Source organism: Natrix helvetica (assembly GCF_964273705.1).
Source record: "Natrix helvetica genome assembly, chromosome: 3".
NCBI classification, from domain to species: domain Eukaryota; kingdom Metazoa; phylum Chordata; class Lepidosauria; order Squamata; family Natricidae; genus Natrix; species Natrix helvetica.
Window position 1 is genome coordinate 12662653 of NC_138549.1, and position 24452 is coordinate 12687104.

At 46.4% G+C, this 24452-nt stretch overlaps 1 protein-coding gene across 1 annotated transcript in view; it reads left to right on the plus strand.

The window, feature by feature from the left end:
* Positions 1-11213: 11213 nt before the first annotated feature.
* The window catches only part of KLF5 (KLF transcription factor 5), a 36415-nt gene continuing 23176 nt past the window's right edge, over positions 11214-24452 (plus strand). Inside the window, exons 1-3 of the mRNA XM_081949375.1 lie at positions 11214-11585; positions 14858-15719; positions 16562-16621. Of these exons, the coding sequence (XP_081805501.1) occupies positions 11379-11585; positions 14858-15719; positions 16562-16621 (1129 nt within the window). The 5' untranslated portion in view covers positions 11214-11378. The remainder of the gene's footprint in view (positions 11586-14857; positions 15720-16561; positions 16622-24452) is intronic.

Here is a 24452-nt window from a genome sequence, read left to right on the forward strand (position 1 = left end):
TTCTTAAAGACTTCCAGTGTTGGGACATTCACAACTTCTGGTTTCCACCCATTGCTTCTTGTTCTGCCCTCAGGTGCCTTGGAAAATAGTTTGACTCCCTCTTCTTTGTGGCAACCCCTGAGATATTGGAACACTGCTATCATGTCTCTCCTAGTCCTTCTTTCTATTGAACTAGACATACCCAGTTCCTGCAACCGTTCTTCATATGTTTTAGCTTCCAGTCCCCTAATCATCTTTGCTCTTCTCTGCACTCTTTCTAGAGTCTCCACATCTTTTTTACATTGTGGCGACCAGAACTGAATGCAGTATTCCAAGTGTGGCCTTACCAAGGCATTATAAAGTGGTATTAACCCTTCCGGTGATCTTGATTCTATCCCTCTATTTATGCAGCCTAGGACTGTGTTGGCTTTTTTGGCAGCTGCTGCACACTGCTGGCTCATATTTAAATGGTTGTCCACTAGGACTCCAAGATCCCTCTCACAATTACTACTATTGAGCAAGATGCCACCTATACTGTACCTGTGCATTTCGTGTTTTTTTTTTTTTGCCTAAATGTAGAAATGTAGAACCTTACTCTTTTCACTACTGAATTTCATTTTATTAGATAGTGCCCAATGTTCAAGTTTGTCAAGATCCTTCTGTATCTTAAGCCTATCTTCTGGAGTGTTGGCTATTCCTGCCAGCTTGGTGTCATCTGCAAATTTGATGAGTTTCCCATTTATTCCCTCATCTAAATCATTGATGAAGATGTTGAAGAGTACTGGGCCTAAAACTGTTTTGTCACTTTGAATGTACACTAATCGGCATACCTTAAAATGAAATTTCGATGCATACAGCTCTCCGAGGGTCACCCCCTCCAATATACATTGCATAAACATGACCAAATAAGTACATAAATAAAAATAAATAAAATAAATAAATAAAAACAAAATTATGTATATACCCACATATTATTTTAGAGAAACAATAGTCTTAGTTCGGATGTGTACATATACATGGCAAGAAAAATAAATATTGTGAGTTTATCAGACAGATGGATGGCCTAGGGAACAAAGCTGTTACAGAATCTGATAGTCCTGCTAGAAAGTAGCAATTTAGCTATTTTTGTGAGGAAACCACATTGCCCTTGTTAAAGATGAGGTCCTTTCTCCTCACCCATCCCTTGATCATTTTATTAGCATCCAGTAAAAGTTTTCATGAATGGGTTATTTGCTGTCCTTCCTGGTCCATACATATCCAACCTTCCTTCTTTTAAACAACTTCTTCTCCTCTTAGATTTTAGAAGTGACACTCTAACTGCTTCTAAACAAACTGCTTCCTTGCAAGAGGGTACTTTTAGCTACCATAATTCATTGCCAAAATTAATTTTTTTAAAAAACTGGAAGCCTGTTCTCTCCTTGTTACCCAGACATTATTTATCCTGCACCCGGCCCAAAGAAGAAGGCCAAGAAGTTTGGTTTAGAAAAAGAAACAGTTCTTTTCTCATCCCCCTTTTGAGACACCTTGGCTCATTTTCACAGTGGAGGAGAGAAAGAGAGCAATTAAGCTAATTTTAGCCCTAAGGAGCTTCTGATTGAATCTTGCTTTTTGTAAGAAACAGGAGTGGACGGACAATGAGGCAGCTCCTAAATTTAAGTCTTAGCTTCTTCCATGCTGATATAATCCCAAGGGATTGACGCATCTGGATTTCCGGGGGTGGCACTTGAGAGCAAGGTTCTTTGGAAGTCTACAAAGGGATGAGCCATGTGGCCCACACTGTCCCTTGACAAGAAAGCAAGCAGAAGAAAACCTTAGGAGATAATCTGTTTTCGCAAAGCAAGATGGGCATCCTTGGATGGTTCCAAGTTGCTCATCAGGATGAAACTTGGATAAGATGTCAGACTACCAAGAATTCCCAAAGCAGAATGGGAAATATTGATAACTTTTGAAGAGCTTCAGAAGAAGACAACCGTAAACCATGTTCACATTGCGGCCAAGAAAACCATCCAGATGTTTTAATGTCCTCACCAGGTTTCATGCTTGACTTGAAGAAACCATGTCAGAAGAAACAGTAAAATTTAGGACGTTTAGGGTAATTGCCAAGTAAATCTGATTGAGGTTATCTACCGCAACCCCCTTTATTTTATTTTAGTTCATTTTATATGATATATTTTTACGTTATATTTTATTTTCTAATCTGGTCAATGTCAGTACAGTACAGGTAGTCCTCGACTTACAACAGTTCATTAAGTGACTGTTTGAAGTTACAACGGCACTGAAAAATTGATCTTCGATCATTTTTCACACTTATAACCCTTATAACATCCCCTGGTCACATGATTTACATTCAGATGCTTGACATCTGACTTAATTTATGGCGGTTGCAGTGTCTCAGAGTGATGGGGTCCCCTTTTGAAGACTTCCAACAAGCAAAGTCAATGGGGAAACCAGATTCACTTAACTATTTTGTTACTAATTTAACAACTGCAGTGATTCACTTAAAATGTGGTCAGAAAATGTCACAAAATGGGGAAAAACCTAACAAATTCCTCAATAACATAAATGTTGGGCTCAATTATGTTTGTATGTTGTATTCATAAATGGGTTATTTGCTGTCTTTCCTGGTCCATACATTTCCAACCTTCAATATTTATCCTGACAGTAGCATTTTTTTTCAGGCATAAAAATCCCCATTGATGCTCTCTTGACCACAGCTGAATTACTATCCGCCTCCTCTTTTCCTTTTCTTCAATGTTTTCCAGGAAAGGAACTCTACTGCAGGCTGATGTCCTCTTAACAGGGGTTAGACCTAAACTCCCACGAAAAATACCAGTTGGGAAATGATTGGAGTTACAACCCAGAAATCTAAAAGGACAGTCTCAGATTAGACAATCCATCTGGAAGGTCAGCAGAACAATGCATTTTCGTATCAATTTGACCAAAGTTATTTATACCTCCCAAATATGGAATTTGGTTTATCCAAACCGGTGCCAAGTTCTGAATATTGGCGCAGTGTTGCAATAACTTGGAACTGGGATGGGATCATCCCACTGACTGCTACGGAGTCACAGAAAATAAGGAAGAATTATGGAGGCTGTGCTCTCTCAAACTCATCTTGAATTTATGATAGAAAATACAGGCACAGACTTCTGCGAAGGCAAGTTTTTGCGAATTGTCTCTAACTGGGTCAACTACAGTGCAAGCTGTACCTTGTTCTTTTTTATGGCTTGAGTCAGGCCATTTTTTACCTGCTGCTGAAAAGGAATACTAAGAAGTTGCTTGCGTAGGAGAGCCACTTTCTCTTGTGCTTTTCATAACTGCCATCCAGCTGACTTTGGATAGCGCTTCAGGAAAGGACAATCTATGTAAACCAAATTGTTTGGCCCCAGGAGCAAAAACAAAGCGTCTTTTGAAATCGAAACTGGTCAGACCCAACTCACATGTTCTTGCAGATCACCTGTTGGCTCTTTGCAAGTTTGATGAATCTTCGACAAAAGTGATTTGGACTGATAAGGGTGGATCACAGAACATAAGAGTGAACTGTCTGATCCTGTGCAGGAACAGAAGATCTATTTGTTCACCGTCATCACTCAGTGCTATAAGAGTTCAGACTTATCCTTGTATGTGCAAGAAACTTTTTAAGGATGGGAAGAAAATGGGGTATTTGTTGTGTAGATCATGAGTCCCCTTTTTAAAAAAATCCTAATTAAGGAGAATTAAGGAAGAATTATGGAGGCTGTGCTCTCTCAAACTCATCTTGAATTTACGATAGAAAATACAGGATGGGAAGGATGGGGTATTTGTATAGATCATGAGAGTCCCCTTTTTAAAAAATTCCTAATTAAGGAGAAAAGCAACCTTGAACTAATTTCCTAACAGTGAGAACAGTTAACCAATGGAACAGCTCGCCTTCAGAAGTTGTGGGTTCTTTATCACTGGAGGTTTTTAAGAAGAAACTGGACAGCCACATGTCTGGTGAAATGGTATAGGACCATGATGATGAACCTATGGCATGAGTGCCAGAGGTGACATGCAGCGCCCTCTCTGTGGACACATGAGCCGTCACCCCAGTTCAGTTCCGCTGTGCATGCGCGCGCACCTCCCACCAGCCAGCTGGTCTTCAGGTCACTGCTGCGCATGTGCGGGGCATGTGCAGGAGGTGCGCATGGGGGTGCGGGGTGCATGCAGGGGGTGCACAGTCATGTGAGGTGTGCCGGGCACCCATGTGCAGGGGTAGCACATGCATTGCATTTGGGGTTTTTGGTGTGCATGCATGCATTTGTGCGAGCGAGTGCATACTTTTGGCATTCGGTCCGGAAAAGGTTAGCCATTACTGGCATAGGATTACCTCTTTGAGCAGGGGGTTGGACCAATTGACCTCCAAGGTCCCTTCCAATTCTGTTATTCTGCAATTTCTATTATTTCCTGCTCCTTCTACTGGGAGACCAGGTCATTTGTGTGGCTTTACTTTTTGTTAAAACCATGATCTCTTAGCCCAGGAGTCAGCAAACTGGGGCTCTGGAGCCGCATGTGGCTCTTTCCTCCCTCTGCTGCGGCTCCATCACCGGTCGGTGCCACAATTTTGAGAGGAGCTTCTGGTGTGTGCGTGGGGGGGGGGAAGCACAGTGCACCAGGAGAAGACTCTATGGCAAGGGGAGGGGTTTCCAGTTGTCTCCACAATTGTTAGGGCTTTCGGTAGAGGAAAAAGTACGCCACGCTAGGAGGAGACTCTATGGTGGAGGAATCGAACTTCTGGTCAGCTCCAGAATTGAACAGGGGGCTTCCGGTTAGGACCTTTGTGGCTCCCGGTGTTTTCTTTTCTGTGGGAAATGGGTCCAAATGTTTCTTTGAGTGTTTAAGTTTGCCGACCCCTGTCTTAGCCCATGTCGATCTGGATGTAAACCTGGAACGATTAGGAAGAGGGGGTGGAATAGAAACCCTGCCTCTGTTATTAGGAAGATGGGTGGTATTGTCACCTTGCTTGAGTTGGCTAACTTGGAGGATGACCAAGTTACAATTCATTTAGTGATGGTTTAATGTTACAACGGCACTGAAAACAGTGACTTATGGCTGCTTTTCACACGTGCGACCATTGCAACATCCTCATGGTCATGTGATCAAAATTTAGAAGTTGGGCAACTGGGTCATATCAATCAATGGCTGCAGTGTCCTGGGGTCATGTGATCCCCCTTTGCGAACTTCTGCCAAGCAAATTCAACGGGGAGGCCAGATTCACTTTACAACCTTGTTACTAACTTAACAACTGCAGCTATTCACTTGACCACGGTGGCAAGGATGGTCATAAAACGGGGCAAAACTCACTTAACGGCTGTCTCATTTAGCAGCAGGGATTTTGGGCTCAATTGTGGTCATATGTTGAGGGCTCAATACTCAGTTGATTCTTAAAAAGAAGACAACGGAGGGCCCCTCCAAACTATACGAATTGGCATTAAAAAGTCAAAAGAAGCTTGGTATGAGAAACGATTGAAAAAAAGAAATATTGAGTCAAAAGCCCCAAATTTAGGGAATCCTGATTGGGGTTGAACTTATGGAGACAAGCTGTACAATGGCCTTGAAATCTGGCAGATAACTTTAAAATCATTGCTTCTGCTACTCTCTGGGGCAGCAGAGGAAAAAATGCCACTTCTGTGTAGGAGAAAGAATGGAAAATAAAAGCTGCCAACTTCCTACAAGTAATCCTAAACTTGCAACATTTCATTTAGTGACGGCTCAAAATTACAAGGCCCCGGAAAAAAGTGACTTATGGCCATTTTTCACACTTATGATGATTGCAGCATCCCCAGGGTCATGGGATCAAAATTCAGACGCCTGGCAACTGACTCATATTTATGACGGTTGCAGTGTCCCAACGGCCATGCGATGATCTTTGGCGACTTTCTAACAAGCAAAGTTGATGGGGGAAGCCAGATTCACTTAACGACTGTGTGACTAACAACAACTGCAATGATTCACTTAATAACTGTGACGAGGAATGTCATAAAATGGGGCAAAATTCACTTGTTTCACTTAGCAACAAAAATTTGAGGCTCAATTGAGGTCGTAAGTCAAGGACCACCTGTCATATTATTCTACCCAGGAATAGGGTTTGACCTCGCTTGGAGCAGTGTCTCATTGCACCTCAAAGAGGATATTCTGGAGCAGGGACTGATCAAGGAGAAAGCAATAGATGCTGGGAGCCTTTGAACTCAGAAAAACAGTGAATAAGGGGATACCCAGGAAGCTTTCAAATTATGGCTGCAAGGAGGAATTGACAGAGAAGGTTTCCGCATACTAACATCCTCCTAGCTGAGAGATAGAAATTTGGGGCAGACAAAAAGCATAATTTCTCCTGGCACACAGCTGTGAAATGGGTTCAACTCCAATAATCTCTATAAAGGAAGCAGACCTACAGCACCCTTGGAGGTAAACACTTGTCAGGGGAAAGCCTCTGCATTAGGAGGTCTGCAAACTTTCAAATCAAAGTTAGCTTGCTGTCTGGTTCTGCTTCTTCACCCCCCCCTCCCCAGTCTCCTTCAAACGGTTCAAACGGTTCAACCGCAAAGAGCTTTTGAAGGGAGATGTACTTTTTCTGTTGGCCCGAAATCCCTTTTGGACTTTTCAATGCCTGTGATCGGAGAGTGACTCTCCCAGAGGTGCTGTCTTGCTAAGGTTGCTCTAGAGCACGTATGTATCCCTACCATCAATTTTCGTAATCTCTTTGGATCTCTTTTTTTGCTCCCTTGCTTCCATTCTCCTCCACAGATGTTCAGTCCAAGGGCCATCCAGTAATTGATTTTGCAAAAGGGAGTTACTTGTATTTCACTTTTTTTGGATCCAAGATGTTCAATAGGGTTAAATCATCTCTGTAGGAGAACATAAATATGTCAATTGAACTTCAAAATGTTGGGTTGGGTAGGCTGTTATGTTATGTGGGCTGACCAATTACTGTTTTTTTTTTAAAGTATTGAAGATCTACATATCAATTTAAATCTTCAGGCAGGTTTCCAAACACACAATATGGATGCTTTTAAAATGTTGACATGCAATATTACAAAATATTGCTCCAAAAAGCCTCAATTCTTCTGTTGTTCCTTATTACAGAACTTTCTAAAGTCGCCCGTTATTATTCAAGTATAAGGAGGAATGCCAGTAAGAAGAATTCCAAATCACACAATATAGGTAGTCCTCGACTGATGACCTCAATCGAGCCCAATATTTATGTTGCTAAAGTGAGACAGTTGTTAAAGTGACTTTTGTCCTGTTTTATGCCCTTTCTGGCCACAGTTGTTATGTGAATCACTGCAGTTGTTAGTAACTCAGTTGTTAAGTGAAGCTGGTTTCCCCGTTGCCTTTGCTTGTTAGAAAGTTGCAAAAGGGGATTACAACCATCAGAAATATGAACCAGTTGGCAAGCATCTGAATTTTGATCAGGCGACCATGGGGAGGGATGTGGTCGCAAGTGTAAACGGTCATGTCAACTTTTTTCAGGGCTTTCATAACTTTGAGCAATTACTAAACAAATGGTGGTGGGTTGTGGACTATGTGTAATAGTTTTGGCATCTAACCTTCACTCCCTGGAATTGTAATGATTTTAGGCTTCTTTGAAATGACTATCCGTGTTTTCCTTTAACAAGGATGCACCCTGCAAGTATCACAAGGTGATGTGATAAGGCACCACATTTGCCCTACCCCAGGGGTCAGCAAACTGTGGCTCTGGAGCCGCATGTGGCTCTTTCCTCCCTCTGCTGCGGCTCCGTCACCGGTCGGCGCCACAATTTTGAGAGGAGCTTCCGGTGGGGGGGGGGGGGGAGAGAGAAACACAGTGCGCCAGGAGAAGACTCTATGGCAAGGGGAGGGTTTTCCAGTTGTCTCCACAATTGATAGGGTTTTCGGTTATGACAGGTAGAGGAAAAAGTATGCCGAGCTAGGAGGAGATTCTATGGTGGGGGAACTGAACTTCCAGTCAGCTCCAGAATTGAATGGGGGGCTTCCGGTTAGGACCTTCGTGGGTCCCGGTGTTTTCTTTTATGTGGGAAATGGATCTTAATGGCTCTTTGCATGTTTAAGTTTGCCTACCCCTGCCCTACCCTATTAATAAATTATTTTAAATTGACCAATTTTAATTTACTTAATTTAAAAAAAAAATAGAGCAGGCAACTGGTTTTCTGCTATGTTCTCCCTCATTTTCCATGTTCATCTATGTCCTTTGTGTTCTCCCACATTGGCTTTGAGAGTTCCCTTGGACAGAAAGATCCCATAACATACCAAAACAAAGAATAGCAAGGGGTCCTTGGTGCTCTCTGAGCTTGGTTGTTTTCTTGCAGATGTTTCATTACCTAAACTAGGTAACATCAGGGCTATGGTTTTCCCAATTGCAATCTATGGCTGTGAAAGTTGGACCACAAGAAAGGCTGAGCGCCAAAGAACTGAGGCCTTTCAACTATGGTGCTAGAGAAGACTCCTGCAAGTCCCTTGGACTGCAAGTTGATCCCAAATTTTAGAACTCTCCAGCAGGTACGGCAGATCCTTGCACAAGGCAGGTTAAACAGAAGCCAGAGCCACCTCCACTCTTCCATTTTTTTCAGAGAGGGACATTCTCAGTCCTCCCTACATATTGACGGAAGTTGTTCATTTGGGCATAACCGAAAGAGACAGAAGCCTCTTGGATAACTCAGGCGAGACAAAGAGTGGATGACCCACACAGATCAGTGACTTCTAGCCAATATCCCCCAGGGACCTGAGATCGCCAGTATAAGCAGTGACAGATCAGGTACTTTTAACCATAATATTGTATGGTTGCATTATGTACAATGTAATATTGTATCACAGCGTTCAGTCCTAGAGGAGGTCAACCCTGGCTGCTCTTTAGAAGGCCAGATCCTGAAGATGAAACTCAAATACTTTGGCCACTTAATGAGAAGGAAGGAGTCACCGAGAAGAGCCTAATGCTGGGAAAGATTGAGGGCAAAACAAGAAGGGGACGGCAGTGAATAAGGTGGCTGGATGGAGTCACCGAAGCAGACGGCGTGAGACTGCTTAAATGGACTCCGGGGGATAGTAGAGGACAGGAAGGCCTGGAGGAACGTTGTCCATGGGGTCGCAATGGGCCGGACATGACTTCACAACTAACAACAATAACAAGGCACATCATCGGTGCACTGATGATGCTATCTAGCTTTGGTAATGAAGCATCTGCAAGAAAACAACCCAGCTCAGAGAGCACCAAGGACCTCTCACTTTAACCCTGAGCTACAAATATTATTTTATTGGTACAAAGAATAGTTTCCTGGAGTCCAGATAGTGCAAAAAAAGAACCTGGTTCTACATGAAAGCAGAACTGGATGCCAATCAGGTGCCAGAAATGGAGACATTCAGGAGGGAGAGGGGGGAGGGGAGAGAAAACATCTCAAAGTTTCCCCATGCTTCAGTTCCCTCAAGGAGGAAAGTTCAAAGCCAGACAGGAGAACAACATTGCCAAAGGAGACTATCAGGATGCTGAGTTGCGTCTCTCCAGGGCCTTGCAGGAACAACAGAGGACATTAGCACCACAAAGCAAGCTGTTAAATTAGCATAACAAACCCCTAGTAATTAATTACTGCTAGCACAGTTCCAGCTTTTTATAGGAAAGACACAGACTAAATTTCAGGGGCTCCTTTTGGCTAAAAAAAGGCTGCCAGCTCAAGGTCAGGTGATGCAGCTTCTCTGATCCAGAGAAAAACACCCTCACGTGGTTTTGGGTTGGATCCTTGTAATTTTTGTTGTCTTGATTGTATCACCAAGTTTTACAAATCTCCAGCATCCTGACTACGTTTCTGAAGCTGAAATCTGTTCTCCTCTGGAAGTTCTTGCAGATACTTGCAATTGGAGGCTGAACATTTGTTGCTTCTCTCTCAGTTGGTGAATGTATTGATTGATGGTGAACTTTTAACGGAATAATTTTACCAGAATAACAATAACGGTTTGACTTAGATGGAGACTCTTTGGAAGGAAAATCCTGCCCTAAACGGAATACACACGTTATTCTGTTTCTAATGTGTAGGGAGCTGCCATCGTACACCCATTTGGAAACAGGCTTTTGAAATCAGCGATGGCTTTGTGTATCATTTTGCATCAGTAGCCACTGTTGTGTCTCTGAGAACATTAGAGCAAAGCCAATAAAAACAAGAAAGCAAGAATATCTATATCTATATCTCTGTCTGTCTATCTATCTTCTGTGTCTGTCTGTCTGTCTGTGTATCCATCCATCCATCTAAAACAAAACAAATGGACTGCCTAAACACCCTCTTGCTGTCTTCACAGACTGCAAGGATGTAGAACAGGCCACGAAACGAGATTTAGTGGGCTACCTTTGGGAAAGCTGGCTTGTTCCGTGTTAAATCGATCGTGCTGAAAGCTCCGACCGAGCGCAGAACTGCGGTCCCGGGAGCTCCGCTCTCGGTAACCGTAAGAGCCTCTTGGGGGGTGGGAGAGCCAACAGTTCCCCCCCCCCGGACTTCCTTAACGGCAGGTCCTCGTTTTCCGAAGGGTTCACATTCTGCTTCTTTCATATCTCGCCTCCGCTCCGGCAAAAATAATAATACGGGAGTGAAACCTCCGGGAAGCTCTCCGTCCCTTGGGCGAGGGGCTTCCTCTCTGCCTGCCAGAGCCGAAGGGGTCCCGCACTCACACGGCGCGGGGAAGGCCAGCATCCCAGCGCACCCAGAGCGCAACCTAGGGCCGGGCTGAACCCTCATAACCCTGGGGATCCCATCCCAGCGCTTCGGGGACTCAGAAGCCAAAAGGCGCCCGAGACGGAGGACCAAAGAGAACGCCAGCCCAACGGGATCCAGAGATCTCTCCCGCAGCCAAGAAGCGCCGGGCTCTCCCCGCGGAAAGTGGGACTCTGCTGCTGCTGCTGCCTGCGAGCGGCCTGCCCTGCCCGATGCCGCTTCTCCCAGCGGAGGGAGGCCCGGCAGGCGGAGAGGGCGGACTGCTGGCCCCGAAGGGAGGAGCCGCTGCCCAGCGCTGGGGGTGGCAGGCAGGGAAGGGAGGGTGGCGGCCCGCCTGGCAAGAGGGGGCGCTCTTGGCCCCTCCTGCTGCCAGCCAGCCAGACAAGCAAGCCTTCCCCCCCACCTTCCTCCTCCTCCTCTTCTTCTCCCCAGTGCAGGGCAGGGCGGGGCGCCGGGCGTGCCTCCTCCTGGGCGGAGGCCTTGAAATAGAAGCGGGCGGGCACGCGTCGGGGTCCGCCAGGAGGGAGGGAGATCTCGGCCAGGTAGAGGAGCCCGATGCGCGGCGGAGGCAGCAGCAGTAGCAGCAGCAGCAGCAGCTTTAGCTTCAGCAGGAGGCGGAGGGGAAGGGCGTGAGCCGCGCAAGGGCGGGCCAGCCGCCTTCTTCCCGCAAGAGCTGCCCTTGCTGCCCCCATGGCTACCCGGGTCTTGAGCATGAGTGTCCGCCTGGGGCCCGAGGAGCCCGTCTTCGCGCAGCTCAAGCCTGTCTTGGGCGGCCGGGAAGGCTCGATCTTCGCTCCGCCGGCTCCAGAAGAGCTCAAGCCGCCCCCGGCTCCTCCTCCGCAACACCAGCAGCAGCAACCGAGCGCTGCCCGGATGCCCGGCGAGGAGATGGTGCAGGTGAGGAGGAGCCCTCCCATAGGGATTGGCGGCGGCGACTCTGGGACACAGAGTTCCCCGGGGCATGGGCAAAGGGCGGGTGGCGGCCCCTGCCGCTGGGCTGCTTGGGTGTGTCCCGGCCTCGGCCGAGCTCGGGCTGGGGCTGGGTGGGGCAGGCGGGCGAGCGGAAAGGAAAGTGAAGGGAAAGGAAAGGAAAGAGGGAGGGGAAGGAAAGGAAAGAAAATAGGAAGGGAAGGAGGAAGGAGAGGAAGGATGAAGGAAGCCTGGGAAGGAAAGGGAAGGGAAGAAAAGAAGGGAAGGGAAGAAGGAAAGGAAAGAGGAAGGGAAGGGAAGGGAAAAAGGAAAGAGGAAGGGAAGGGAAAAATGAAAGGCAAGGGGAAGGGAAGAAGATAAGAAAAGGGGAGGGGAAGGAAAGGGGAAGGGAAGAAAAGAGGAAAGAAAAGAAAGGAAAAGGGGTGTCCCCTCTGAGCGTCCCGGTCTTCCCCGTATCCAGGGGTCTCATTTCGCCCCGGAGCAACCACTGCTTAACAGGGACTCGTCCCTTAAAGAGCTCTGCGTCCCCCTCCCTCGCTTGGGCAGCTTTCTTTCCCGAGGATGACCGGACGGGGCTTTCCGTCTCCCCCCCCCGCCTCCTACCACCACCGTTCCAGCCGCTTTCGGACCTGTGGGCACCTGGCCAGCGCGGCCGGGCTCCGCGGCTCCTCTTTCCGCACGTGGCCGGGCGCGCGGGGAGCTGGCTGGCTGGCTGGCTGGCTGGCGGGCGGGCGGGCGGGCGGGCCGGGTTTCCCCCTCGGCTTGGCCCGGGCCGAGTGCCGGCGCTGGCTTCCCCGGCGCGCTGCCCCTCCCTGCGGCGAGCGCGGGCGGGAGAGAGAGAGCGAGAGAGCGGCCGCAGCTGCCACCTCGGGTGCCCGGCCTGGCCGAGCTGGCGGAGGCGGTGCAGGCCCGCGCGCCCACGCAAAAAAGTCATTTTAGACTGGGCCGGCCGGCTGCCCTTTTGGAAGCGGATCCCCGGCTCCGACAGCTGGGCGGGCTAAAGTGGGAAAAGCCACAAGCCCCCTGGGACGCGCTCGGGCAACGCCGCTTCCACTCGGAAACTCCCGCGGTTTTTTTCCTGGAGTGGGCGATGGGGACCCCTTAAATGGCTGTGGATGAAGGGACGGGAAAGCCGGTGGGTTCTTGCAAAGCTGGGAAGTGAAAAGAGACTGGCTTGCCCGGGACTTTTGCTGGAGACCCCTTACCCCTAGGAAGGTCTAGGGAGAATGGTGCTCAGGGTGGGCCAAAGACTTCCTTCTTCTGCCCACCCCCAAGCCCCCTCCCCACTTAACCCCTCTGGGTGCTAAGCAAGAACGGCGGAAGACTCTGGGTGGTCTCGGTTCGGACAGGCGGGGCGGGCGACCGATAGGAAGGGGCTGGCTTGGGGTGGGGGGCGAGGAAGCCCTTTCTCAGCCCTGGCCCGGCTGTGTGGGGGGGGGGGGTTCCGTAGGGGAATGCGGGGTTCCTAACCCCGAGGTAGAAGACCACCACTGCTGGCTCTCGCTGTCCGCGGGACCTCTGGATCCGCACAACGGCTTGGGTGGTTTTAAGGGGTCTCCGAGGACAGGAACTTTCCCGGGGCAACGGAGGTGGCTGGGTGGGTGATCAGCGGTGGGTGGCAGCCTCTGCCCCGCAAAACGAAGGGAATGTAGGGTGCCCCGCTGAAACCCGCCTTCTCCGAAACCTCTGGTCAGGTCAGGCTTCAGGATCTCTTCCACCCCGGCGCCTGTCCTCTCTGGAAGTTGAATCCCGAGCCCGCAGGTCTTGGGAAGGGAAGGCGGCGGTCCTGAGGAAGGAGCCTTCCCGTCCATCCCGGTGGGTGGGAAAATGTCGAAAGAGAGCCAGCCTGGGGAAAGCGAAAGCCTCCGGATTTTGGTGGCACGCAGTGACGTTGGTTTAAGGCATTGTCTTTAGTTCTCTCAAACCAAACTGTTTGAGGACTCGCAGTTCACTTTTTTCCGCAAGATTTTACACCCCCTGGCTGTTTGCCTTCTCCCTGTAGGGAAATTGTTGTCTTCTCTACAAGTCCATAAAAAGTGACACAAAAGTAGCCCTACGATTTCCTATTTGATTTTATTTCTTCCTTCTCAGATACTCATCTGTGTATCTAACTACCTACCTATCCTGTCTCTCCCTCTCTATTCTGTCTGTCTGTCTGTCTGTCTTTTGCTCGCTATCTATATCTATCCACCTACCTACCTACCTACCTACCTACCTACCTACCTATCCTGTCTCTCTCTCTCTCCCTCTCTATTCTGCCTGCCTGCCTGTCTCTCTCTCTATACATCTCGCTATATCTGTCTGTCTGTCTGTCTGTCTGTCTATCTGTCTAGCTATCTAGCTATCTATCATCTATTTTTATTTATCATCTATCTATCTTATCTGCCTGCCTGCCTGCCTGCCTGCCTACCTGCCTGCCTACCTACCTACCTACCTACCTTTCACATCTGTCTATCTACCTATCGCCTATCTATCATCTATCTATTTACAAGGAGGGGAACAACCTGAATGGCTTAAGATGACAAAGAGCCCAAGCCAGCAGGGTGTCTGTATTCTTGGAAGCCTTGATTTTTTAAAAAAATCCTCCAGATGAAATGTAGGAAATGGCATGCGGTGCATTTTTAGAGCTAAACTCTTTGCCACCCAGTTGTATCACTTGCTATATTTAGCTTTCCAAGATAATGTATCTAATAGTTTAATTTTCACTTTTGATTTGTGTACCGAACAGCTTTAATTAGCTATTCTTATCATTCTCTCTGCCTCTTCTTGAAGGTGTAGTCTGGATGGGAAGGTTAAGCATGAATCTTATCAATGTTGAGATCCTTCTGCCTCTGCTTGCTTTTCTTAAAAAAAGCGAAGTAAAAACTTTCCATTTGAACTGGATGGTGGATCTCCTTTTTGGGGGGGGAATGCAAAACTTCAAAACCCGAACAATTCCCGAAAATGAGTCCTGCTGGTGAATTTTAATTTTAATCTTTGTTCAGGCTGCTATGTCCTCACAGTAGAGGCATCTAATTCAGGAATAAACTAGAGTTTCTTTGATTAGCTTTTGGGTGAATTTTCCCTATTCTTCGTACTTCTGGATAATGAGGGTGGATCAAAAGTGTAGTGTAATTTGTAAGAACTCTCATCCTGCGCTCGATTTTTGTAATGTGTTGGAGATTCATAATGGTTCCAGTTTGTAAGCTTATGTCTCTCTCTTTTCGTTTCTCTTTTTGGCTGATTTTGTCCTCATCCAGACCCGATGCGAGATGGAGAAATATTTGACTCAGCAGCTTCCTCCTTTGCCCCCCCTTTCCGAGCACAAAAAGTACCGCCGGGACAGTGCCTCGGTGGTGGATCAGTTCTTCACCAATGGTGACGGGGTGCCTTACAGCGTCAACATGAACCTCTACCTGCCGGATCTGTCCCAGCTGAGGACGGGCCTCTTCAAAGCCCCGAGAGGCCCCGTGACCCACATCAAGACAGAGCCGGTCGGTGCCTTCAGCCACCAGAGTGAGGCAACTCCTGTGGTCCCCAACTCCACCCAGGCTCTCCCTGAGTTTACAAGCATCTTTAGCCCCCACCAGGCTCCGGATGTTAACAGCCTCTTCATCAAGCAAGAGATGTCTGCCTCCGATCTAGGCCTCTCTGTGCCTGGGCCCCAGCAGGGCCAGCTGTACCAGCTCCTCAGCTCTCCCGATTTAGACCTGCCGAACGGGGCAGGGATGGACTCCCTTAGCAACGTCTCCCTGTCTTCCTCCATGACAGGCCTGAACACCCTCTCTCCAGCCATGCCCCAGACCTCCATGAAACAGTTCCATGGGGTGCCCCCCTGCACGTACGCCATGCCCAGTCAGTTTCTGCAGCAGCCAGCCACCTACTTTCCCCCTTCGCCACCAAGTTCGGAACCCGGCAGCCCTGACCGGCAGGTGGAAATGATGCAGAATTTAACACCGCCTCCGTCTTACGCCGCCACCATCGCTTCCAAGTTGGCCATCCACAACCCGAACCTGACTGCGAGCATGCCCATGAATTCGCCGAGCATCCCAACCATCAGATATAATCGGAGGAGTAACCCCGACTTGGAGAAGAGGCGGATTCATTACTGTGACTACCCTGGTAAGCTTGAGGAAGGTGGAGAGGCGAACTCTCCGAGGCCCGTTCGTCGCTAGAGTCTTTCCAGAAACTTTTTCCAAATGTTTTTTTTTCTCCCTCTTATGCAACGTGCCTGCCGATCTGCTCAAATAGAGCATTTTCCATCTCGTCTCAAAAGAAGAAAATGTTTAATAAAATAATGCACCTTAAGCACATGCAAGATTTAAATGTAAATGTAAGCCAATGCCATAAGCCAGTGTTCCACATCTCAGACCTGAACATTCCTGTGAGCTTCTTGGCTCAGAATGACGGGAAATGTAGTTCTCTCACTAGGATGGGGAAGATCAGCAGTCATAGCTACTTGAAGAAAAGTGTCTACCTTTTTCTTCATGTTTTTGGCTGCGGTTCTGCTCCTTGATATCTTTTCCCCCATGTATGTCTTCCCAGACAGATAACAGATTCTGTTATGTGTTAATAACTGATTTTGCTGTAGAACACATAGCTTATAAGAGAAGTGGTTAAAATGAGAGGTGCATAATTATAATATTCTTGATTGATTAACTCAGCTTGCATGTTTAGGGCAGGAAATGTATTGAGCTGTAAAATTTAGGTGTGGTTGATTGCGATTTGTGTGTATCGCTAGCAGCTCTCTCTTTGCTCTGGGCAAAAGCTAGAAATTGGAATGAATTCTTAAAAACCAATAAAATTTTGTTTTAAAAAAAAAGAAATTTGGAATGAATTTCTTCAAATATATTAGGGCACCCATTAGAACTACGAGCATCGTTGTGGTTTTATGGTGATCATTTCTGTTTTCTAGACATAAATGCGCTGGATACTTAATATCTCTTTCTGTTTTTCTATCTTAGGTTGCACTAAAGTGTACACAAAATCTTCCCACTTAAAAGCACACCTGCGAACTCACACTGGTAAGTGGTTGTGGATTTTTTTTTTTTACTGGTTATGATTTTTTTTTTAATAAGTATAAGTTAGCCATCCTGTTTTTTCTCTCTGGTTTGCTTGAAAAGGTTTAACTTGATCTGCTTGAAACGGAGGGTTATAAATCAGCCATGCTGATCACTAAAATGAAGGACACTTTTAAGCTTCGGAAAATAAAGAGGGTGAATTTGAACAGTGTATAAATACTGTCTTTGAAGCTCTATTAATTTCCATTCACACACACACACACACGCACACACACACAAACACCAACCAGCTGAATTATGCTGTCACTTAATGCGTGCTGTTATCTTTGGATCAAATCTCTGCATCAAATCCTGGTTTAACTCCCAGGAAAACCAGGATTGCGGCACGTGCTTAAGGTCATGCTGCAAATCTCAAAAGGCCCCATACCCTCACTCGTTTCGTAAAAAAATGTATTTAAAAAAAATTGGATTTCCTGCCCAGCAGCCTTGCCTACTGCCTTCTGCTCAGCGATAAGGCCTGCATCAAATTAAATCAACGATAAACATTCCTTTCAAGTTCCGTTCCACGATAAACTTTTCTTTCTCTCTCAAGTTGACTGGCTGACACTCAGCAGGCGATAAACTTGGTAAAGTCTATTGTGAGATTGCAGGCGTTGTGAAACAGGTATTGTCGGCTGGCTCCGAACATGATTTGGAAAGGTTAGCAGCTCCCCTTCTCACGAGGGACTTAATGTTTGGTCGAGGTGGAAGAATAAGATGAAGCCAGGCAGTGTGGCCAGTTGATTTCTGCACATGTAGGTTTTTCAGGGTTTATTGAATCAGTCTCTAGCATAAAACATTTTTTCAAAATAGACTGCCATTAGGTGGTGTTTTGCCAGAGGTTCTTTCGCGCGGCAAACAAAATAGTCTCTGAAATATATGGTCAGATCAACCAGGGGAAGAAACCCCTGTCAGTTAATGACTCCACACAGATTTGATCTAATGCCCAAAATCATCTTTAAAACGTCTTGAGTGACAGTCCCGAAACTTTTGTTTCGGTAGCAAAGCAATTTTGAGTTGTCGGAATGGCTCGATTGCTGCAGGTTTTTTTTTTAATGTTGGGTTTGCAGCTGAAATGGCTCCCTTCTTCGCCCTCCTTGCTAAGAGCTGAATCTGGTTTTTAAATGGGGGAAAAGATCGGACTTTTGGCTTCGTCTGTAAAACAAGGGCTGGTATTCAGCGTCCGCTCATTGTGGAATGACTGAATTATCTCCGGGCAAAGAGTTACTATGGAAATGAAGTTTTTGATAAACTGAAGTCCCCCGTTCTCTCTCAAAGGAACCAAAGCACAGAGAAAAGGTTAAAAGCAACAGTCACAAAACAAAGTTTTCCAAACGTTGTTAGAAAAGGTTTGCTGAGCCTTGATTTCCTCTCAGGATGGGCAATTTTGTTCCTCTAGGCCTGTCTCTCTTTGCTGTGTAGTTTCGGGCGGATTGCTGTTGAAAATTTGGGAATATTCTTCCATGGAGTGAAGATTCCTGGTGGGCTTAGACTTGTGGTGACACCCAGTGCAACACAATGTGGTCTTATTGTTGTGGCACAATCTTACTTACTTGAGCTTAACACGACCTGCAGAGGAGGTCAGTCTGACTTCAATAAACCATGGTTTATATTTATTTGTAAAATGTATTGGCCATCCACCACAGGGTAACTTGAGGTGTCTTACAATGTTGTTGTTAGTTGCAAAGTCGTGTCCGAACCTTCGCGACCCCATGGACAACATTCCTCCAGGCCTTCCTATCCTCTACCATCCCCTGGAGTCCCTTTAAGCTCATGCCTACTGCTTCAGTGACTCCATCCAGCCACCTCATTCTCTGTTGTCCCCTTCTTCTTTTGCCCTCAATCTCAACCTCTTCTCCAGGGAGTCCTTCCTTCTCATTAGGTAGCCAACGTATTTGAGTTTCATCTTCAGGATCTGGCCTTCTAAAGAGCAGCCAGGGTTGACCTCCTCTAATACTGACGGCTGTGATACAATATTACATTGTACATAATGCAACCATACAATATTATGGTTAAAAATACCTGATCTGTCACTGCTTATACTGGCGATCCCAGGTCCCTGGGGGATATTGGCTAGAAGTCACTGATCTGTGTGGGCCATCCACTCTTTGTCTCACCTGAGTTATCCAAGAGGCTTCTGTCTCTTTCAGTTATGCCCAAGTGAACAACTTCCGTCAATATGTAGCGAGGACTGAGAATGTCCCTCTCTGAAAAAAATGGAAGAGCGGAGGTGGCTCTGGCTTTCGTTTCACCTGCCTTGTGCAAGGAGCTACTGTACCTGGGCCGTATTTGCTTGCTGGAGGCTTCTAAAATTTGGGAAAGATCTTGCCCCTCCCTCCATGGCAACTACAGGGATAAAACTGCAATCTTTGTCCATGATGACTCTGGCCCTGATCCCAGAATTTAGTGTGGGAAAGTCGTACATCTCTCCTTTTTTGCTGGACTGCAGATCCCATCATCCCTGGCCCAGAGCCCCGCAGTTGGGGGCAGGAACGATTTCATAATACGCACGCCCTGCATTAAAAGCTTCTGCAAGTGTTTCCTTAACCCGTGGCTACTATAAATATTTGGTTGTAGCGTTTTTTCTAACCTTGGAAGTTGTGTCCTGCGCTCTAGAAAAAAGTTTGTTTAAAGAGTTGGCTAAAAATAAACAAAAGTGTTGGGTTGTTCAAGCAGCCTTTTAGACTGACTGTTGGAATGTTAAAATGCCTTACAGGTAGTCCTCGACTTACAACAGTTCATTTAGTGACCATTGAAAGTTACAATGGAACTGAAAAAAAGTGACCTATGCATGTTTTTCCACAGTTGCGACCCGTGGTCGCATGATCAAAATCCAGACATTTGGCCACTGACTCATATTTATGACGGTTGCAGCGTTGGGCAGGAGGGCGTCATGCGATCCCCTTTTGCGACCTTCTGACAAGCAAAATCAATGGGGAAGCCAGATTCGCTTAACAACTGGGTTACTAATATTTCAACTCTATTGGTTCGCTCAACAACTGAGGCAAGGAAGGTCGTAAAAATGGGGCAAAATTCACTTAACAGCTGTCTCACGTAAACACAGAAGTTTTGGACTCAGTTGTGGTCGTACGTCGGGGACCGTCTGTATTTTGACCCATTTTAATTGTGCATTAATTTTAAAGAACAAATGGTCCTTGAGTTATGTCCATCGTAGGGATTGGAAAATTTGTTCTTAAGCGATACGGCCATCACATGAAGCCATACCTGACTTTGCAACCTTTTTTGCCGTGTTTTTTTAAACAAATCACTGTGGTCGTTAAGCAAGACATCACTTTGACTGGCTTGGAAGGTTGATCACTGGATGTGGCAACCATCATAAATAGATGCCAGTTGTCAAGCACCCAAATCACGATCAAGAGAGAATTTTGCGATTATTGTCAGTGCAAGAACTGCTTGTAAATATCTCTTCTCAGTGCCGTCGTAACTTCAAAGGGTTGCTAAAAAATAGTCATAATCCGAGGACTCTCTGTAATCCAAAGCAGAAATGTCAACTCAAAAAAATATATATATATGACTAAATTGATACTTTGTGTAAGAGACTATTTAGCTCAAGTCTGGCTTTTAAAAGCAAGCCATAATCTCTGGTTGTTGCTTTTTTTTCACATCTTGTGCAATAAGACAAAAATTTTGATTTCCAAATTATTATGGCTCTGTAGACACTATACCCCAAATCAACTGCATTAGAGGTTAGGTGTGTATGGCTCCTGCCCCTTTGCTGTATAGCTTTTGTCTTCAGGGTGTGGTTGCAGTGAAAATAATTTCCACGGTCCAGCTCTCACTGATCTGGGCCTTTGGATGGCAATGATAAGATTGAATAAGGGAGAATATTTGTAGCTCAGGATTGAAATGAAGGCTCCTTGGTGCTCTCTGATTGTGGTTTGTTCCCTTGCAAACATTTCATTACAGAACTAGGTAACATCATCAGTGTTAGTACTAGTACCGATGATGTTATCTAGCTTGGATAATCAAACATCTGCAAAGAAACAAGCCAAACAAATCCAGTGGTGAAAAAAAATAGTACTGGCTCTGTGGGCATGGCTTGGTGGGCGTGGCAGGGGAAGGATACTGCAAAATCCCCATTCCCTCCCCACTCTAGGAGAAGGATACTGCAAATTCTCCATTCCTACCTCACTCTGGGACCAGCCAGAGGTGGTATTTGCCAGGTCTTCGAACTACTCAATTTTTCCGCTACCGGTTCTCCAGAACCTGTCAGAACCTGCTGAATTTCACCCCTGCTGAAAATCTATTTGCCCAAATGTGCCTGCCGTTCCACAGGTCTCCACCATGGCTGATATTATAAATGGAAAATCATCATGCAGAAAAAAAAGAGGAAGTTTTCGAGGAGAGAATTGGAGCTTTCAGAATAAAACCTGGTTTCACCGTTTCTTCCCAAACGCCAATTTCTCCGGCATATTTGCTTGGCTTAACTCATTTTTTTTTTCTTAACAGCATTCTTAATGAACCACTGCAACTTGAAAGCTTTCATAAATGTAGGTCATGAAATACAGGTTATTAAAAGTTTTGTGTGATACTCTTTCCAATCTCCCCGAGGGCTTTCGCAGACCTGTTTATCCAGCTCAACCTGTTCTGTAGTATCTGTGGAGGTCCATGAGTAGTTCTCGGTCTTCTGAGCTATTCCTCTTAAATCTACTGTTATCCGCCCTTCTTGGCAATCTGTCATTTGGGTTCTTTCTTTCTTCTTTTTTTTTAAAAAATATTTAAGCCCGCAGCCGTGACCGAAGACGTATTTGGAAGTCGAAACGGAAAGTGTGCTGCTTTCTTTTGTGTGTTAGAAATCCTGCCCCCCCTCTCTCATGGTATTTATTTAGGAACCTGTCTCCACCTGAATAACGTTCAGGGACTTCAACGGCATTCTTTTTGCAAGAAGGAGGCTGAAGGGCCAAGCGGTGGGGTGGAGTTGGGGAGCAGGCAGGCAGGGCGAACGGGCTGAAGGACCTGAGTGTTCTGGCCTAGGCTTCCCGAGAGCATGAAGCAAACTCCTGGTCTCGACAAAAAACCCTTTTATTCATTGACTGTGAATTCTGCTCATTCACATCCAGCAAAGTCTTTCGAGGGAGGATTTACAGTCACAGACCTTATCTGACTTGGAGAGCTGACAGGTTGATAGCTGCAAAACCTGGCAAGGAGTCTCAGAGAGTCGTGAACCAATTAAGCGAACAAATTGTCTCCTGCAAACTCCACTCCCCATTCGCTCCTCTTTTATTTCCTCTGGGCGGGGCCATTCATTGTCCACCTGTGGCTTCCTCCCACGTCAACCCCTGTTCTTTAGCTGTTGCCTTCATCTGGCAACTCTGCGCATGCTCAAGCTGGGAACAGGCTCCAGCTGTTCGTCTGCCTCACTGATGTCTGACACTGAAGGCAGCTGATAACTGGCATACGGCTCTGGCCCCTTCTCTGCCTCCGACACAGAGTTCTCATCAGAGCCTTCCCCAGACTCCAGGACTGGCCCATGTTCCTCCCAACTTCCTTGCTGTCCGAATCTGCTGCCAGCTCTGCTGGTGGGCCACAATACTGAGAACCAGGCAGATTGGCACCTTGCTTGTCTAGGTGGTGGTGGTGGCAGGTACGGGCTTTGAGATGGAAGCCTCCTGCATTGAGGCAGCCAGTCTGCAGATGTTGGCAACTGGTTTCTGTCTCCAATTTAATCCCTTAGGAGTAGCAACTAGTGCCTTATCTTCAGCCTCTGAAAAACTTCACTCTGATTCTTCTGCCCTCCAGGAGAAGGGATTACATCTCCCCTCATCCTCAGCCAGCATAGTTGCGGTGGGTGGCTGGAGGGTGATGGGCATCCATCAGCATCTCTGATAAAGGGCTCCAGACTGGGAAGGGCTGAGGAAGACATTTGGTTTTGGAATCAGGTCCTCGGAGAAGGACGTTGAATTTTGGCAGCGTCTTGAGTTGGAGCTGTTTGGGATTTATGGTGTGTTTCTAAAAAGTGTTTCCATGTAACTCATTGGAGCAAATATGGTTTCTTGTCCAAAAATGGATCTGTTTGCCTAAGGGAAAGGAGGGTAAACACTATGGCTTCACCCTGACTCCAAACTAACAGGCCTGGGCCAGATTCAGAAGTCACTACAGAGCTATGATCCGGTTAACCCTGGTTTGAAGTCACACTCCCTCGAGCCACATACAAGAGCACGCTAAGGGAAAGCCTAGGAGAGCTTAGCGCGCAATGTAAGCCAGCCATTTACAACTTTTGCATGACTCTTGTGCTTGAAGTTTTTAATAAAAATTCCCAAAACCCCACTGAGAGCCACAAGAGAGAAGTGCAAGGGATCAGGTGCGCCATTCTCTCCTTCCAAGCAATAGCCTTTCATTCTGAGCCTCCAACTGCTAAAGGAAGGTCAGTTGAAAAGGGAATAGATAATTGAATCTGAAACTGTTTTTATTATGGTTGGTTGAGTGGTGGGCTCCCACCGGTTTGGGCTGGTTCAGTCGAACCAGTAATGGTTTGGCGGCCTGGGTCGTTGGAACCGACAGCGACCCAGGCCTGCCACGCCCCTAAACTGGTTCTCCAGATGCCGCTGTAAGCACCGCCGTCTTGTTTTCTGCTTCTGCGCATGTGCAGAACTATTTTTATTGCACTGTGGATGCACGTGCAGCACGCATCAAGCATGCACACATACGCACACGAGCGAACCGGCAGTAGTGCCTGCCAGAACCCACCCATGGGTTGGTTGCACAGTCAGATGCTTAGACTAGATTTAGCCCATTATTATCCACCTATTTTTGTTGTTGTTGTTATTAATTAATTATAATTAATTGATTAATTAATTAATTAATTAATTAATTAATTATATACTTTATTCATTAAGCATGAAACTCAGCCAACTGAACATTCAAAAATGCATCACAAATAACATTGACTGGTGCTAATGGTTGATACGGTTTGCTGCCAGCGTCCTAGGTATCAACCAAGTACCTTCCTAAAATATACGATGTTCTGAGTAGCGCAGTTTTTTTGCAGTTCCGCTGGTGTTATTGCAGGAAGCTGCAATTTGTTAACGTATCTTGTAAAATTCTTGGACATGGTACCAAGTGCCCCGATGACAATGGGTATCACTGTTACATGCTTCATCCATAATTGGGTAGTTTCGATGGCCAGGTCGCGATATTTCGTGAGTTTTTCTAGTTCTTTTTCTTCGACTCTGGCATCTCCTAGTATCGCGATGTCAATAAATTACTATTACTATTGCTATGATGATGATGATGATGATGATGATGATGATGATGATGATGATGATGTCTATACCACCCAATTCCCAGCAAAATGCATGGGCAAGAGGGAAAAGCTTGTTGTGGGTTCTGTTGTGTTTTTCGCACTTGCCAGTAGTCCATTTGGAGTGCTGCTTTTTAATCTGCCTGCGGACTTGCAAATATGGGACACACTGCTCCCCCCCCCCCAATGCAATTTAAATAAACTAGGTTGGAACCTTGGTCTGGACAAGTTGACACTTAAGTCCACAATTGCGAGTAGCTGGTTTACTTGAAACAAGTCACCTCATGGCTTAATGGCACTGTGTATGATACCATTAGCCTTTCTGAACGTCTTATCCTCACTTTTGAAGTAGGCTTCTTTTCAAAAAGAATTTAAAAGTGTCCATGCGAAGCAATTAAGGTTAGGAAGTGCCTGCTTGACATACAATGAAATTCTTCATTGCTTGAAGGAACCAACCTGGGTCGGTCACCAGGACCAAAATTTTAGTCTTTCAAGCTTTCAGATTCTCCTGGAGTCATCCTTAGGGACCTTCCC